This window comes from Petaurus breviceps, unplaced genomic scaffold (genome assembly GCF_028583685.1).
Source record: "Petaurus breviceps papuanus isolate PSGF00001 unplaced genomic scaffold, PetGlider_PUasm1.0 454, whole genome shotgun sequence".
NCBI classification, from domain to species: Eukaryota; Metazoa; Chordata; class Mammalia; order Diprotodontia; family Petauridae; genus Petaurus; species Petaurus breviceps.
This window is the reverse complement of record NW_027186342.1, coordinates 585088-587677: the sequence shown is the minus strand read 5'-3', so window position 1 is coordinate 587677 and position 2590 is coordinate 585088. Positions and strand designations below refer to the sequence as shown.

Sequence of the window (2590 nt, the reverse complement as noted above, 5' to 3'; positions counted from 1 at the left end):
TGCAGAACAATGCAGCATGCCGTTATAACAGGTAGGCAGATTCTTAACATGTCTTTGGCGAGATTAGAAAGCTCCTGCAGGTATGTGTTTGTGGCAGCTTCCAGCCTGTATCAACAGATATGATGATTCACTTCTTCCTTTTGTGGAATGAGGCTTGCTGGAACACACCTGAGGGGGAAGGGGGGCAAAAGAGCCCCCAGAAGGAAAAGAATGAGATGCATGACTCTCTCCGGCTCTTAGAGCCTCAGAGCTGTTTGTAAATGGGATGGGAAGACAGGAGCCATCTCCATACAGTCCTGGTTAGGCAGGAATGATGGACAATTGCCATGGAGTAGGTGGTTTGGGGGAGAACTGAATCAAGGTAGGATGGGCCATGAATGAGGGCATGCACTCAGGGGGTCTTTGGGCAAATTGGACTCTGATTACTTTTCTGGAGAAGGAAATTAAGGGTGAGATATTGATGACTTGAGCACTTGCATGGGATTTAGTGCAACTTGCTTTAGAGAAGTTGTAGTGTCTATAGTTTTAAAGGACCTTAGAAATCCCTTTGTTCACTCCCTGCTATTTGATGAATGTGGAGATCAAAGCCCATACATTTACCATACATACTACAAGTAGCGGAGAGATGGGATCTGAACTCAGATGGAGATCAGACAATATTTCTAGTACTCCAAGTCATCCTACCTTGAGATAAAGAACTTAACTTAAGGTGGGAAAAAAGTTATGATGTCAGGCTACTTTGCAAAGACTCAGGTCCCTGCTTGTTGGGGTTGAGGGGAGCCAGGAGATTCTAGTTGACAGTGACCTCAACAACAACTGCCCCTTCCCTCAGGAAAATGCTGAGAGCTGGTTATTACACATATCACTGGATACTTGCTTCTCTCCCTAGTTGGAAAAGTTCACATCACCCCCGCAGGATTGGATAATTCTGCCCTAAACAGGGAAAATCAATACTTATGAGGCCACTCTACAGAGCAAATTGGAAATAGTAACCCCTCCTCTGTAAGTGCCTCCCTTCAAAATTGGATGAATGTCCTTTTGCCCCCTGGCATTATCTTCTTTAACCTCCTCCCAGCCTCTGGTGGGGAAAGGAGGGCTTGGCTAGCCTGTTGGAGTGCCACTAACATACGGGCCCTGCAAGGCAGGGTTGTTTCTAAATGAGCCAAGTCTGACAGGAAGGAGTCTTTTGTATCCTCTACTACTATGCAGGTGTGAGAGGGGTGAGCTCACAGCTGCCCCCCAGGCATGCCCAACCCACTTAATCATTCACATCTGCAAGAGATTCTTCAGCCCATCCCAGCCCTTAGAAGGATATAAAGAGGAGGGGGAAGATTGGAGTCCCTGGATAACAGAGCCTCTGTCTTCCTCTGCCTTGCTCTGTTCTATTCTTTAGAAAGCTACTCCGGTACTCAGTCCTTCTGCTCCCCAAGCAGCCATGTCTCGGCAATCAAGCGTATCGTTCCAGAGTGGGGGCCGGCGAGGCTTCAGTGCCTCCTCAGCGGTCACCCCCTCTGTCAGCCGAACCAGCTTCAGCTCTGTCTCTGTATCCCGGGCAGGAGGTGGTGGCGGCGGTGGCTATGGCCGCATCAGTGTTGGTGGTGCCGGAGGGGGAGGCGGCTTTGGCAGTAGGAGCCTTTACAACCTTGGAATGTCCAAGAGGATCTCCATGGGAGGCGGTGGTAGCTTCAGGAGTGGCTACGGAGGGAGAGTAGGGGGTGGCTATGGCTTTGGTGGAGGAGCTGGTGGTGGCTTTGGTGGAGGAGCAGGTAGCGGATTTGGTTTCGGCGGTGGGGCTGGTGGTGGCTTTGGGTTCGGTGGTCCAGGTGGCTTCGGTGCAGGTTATGGGGGATCTGGGTTCCCTGTCTGCCCCCCTGGTGGCATCCAAGAGGTCACTGTCAACCAGAGTCTCCTGGCTCCCCTCAACCTCCAAATTGATCCCACCATCCAGAGGGTGAAGACTGAAGAGAGAGAACAGATCAAGACCCTCAACAACAAATTTGCCTCCTTCATCGACAAGGTGAGACAAGAAATGCTGACTAAACTGCTGTGAATCTGGGCTAAATGTCAAAGCAAGAAAATATAGGAAGGAGATTTCATTTCTCAGCCAAATGTGTACAGAGTGTGCTTTATCTTCATTTTTACTCCTCTGTTCATCTGTGTGGTCTACCTTTCCTGCTACATTAGGAGCCTGAAGAATGGAACAATCTCTTATCTTTCTCAATCTGCTCCTCCCAGAGCCCAGCCCCAGACTTTACATGTGTTGGACACTTACCTATGTTATGGAGAGAGAGTATGAGCAAAACTTTAAGTGTTAGGCAGGCTGCATGAAAGTGTGTGCAGGTTATTCTGAAGGCAATGTCAATCCATTTACTCCTCCTTTTGCAGAGATGGCTAGAGTTCTGTCCAGCTGCTCTTTATTTTATTTTTTTATATCTCTAACTTGTGTCTCTCCTTGTATCCTCATTATACTGAAGCCCTTGAAAGCAAGGAGCATCTCCAGTCCTCCCTCTAGGTTTTGTCTAGGGGATAGGGAGCAGGGAGGAAAAAGTGTGTGTGCTTATGTGCGTGTGTGTGTGTGTGTGTGTGTGTG

General features: G+C 48.9%; 1 protein-coding gene across 1 annotated transcript in view; it reads left to right on the top strand.

The window, feature by feature from the left end:
- The first annotated feature begins 1314 nt into the window (after positions 1–1314).
- The window catches only part of LOC138171612 (keratin, type II cytoskeletal 5-like), a 9630-nt gene continuing 8354 nt past the window's right edge, over positions 1315–2590 (top strand). The window contains exon 1 of the mRNA XM_069101145.1: positions 1315–2017. Within this exon, the coding sequence (XP_068957246.1) occupies positions 1436–2017 (582 nt within the window). The 5' untranslated portion in view covers positions 1315–1435. The remainder of the gene's footprint in view (positions 2018–2590) is intronic.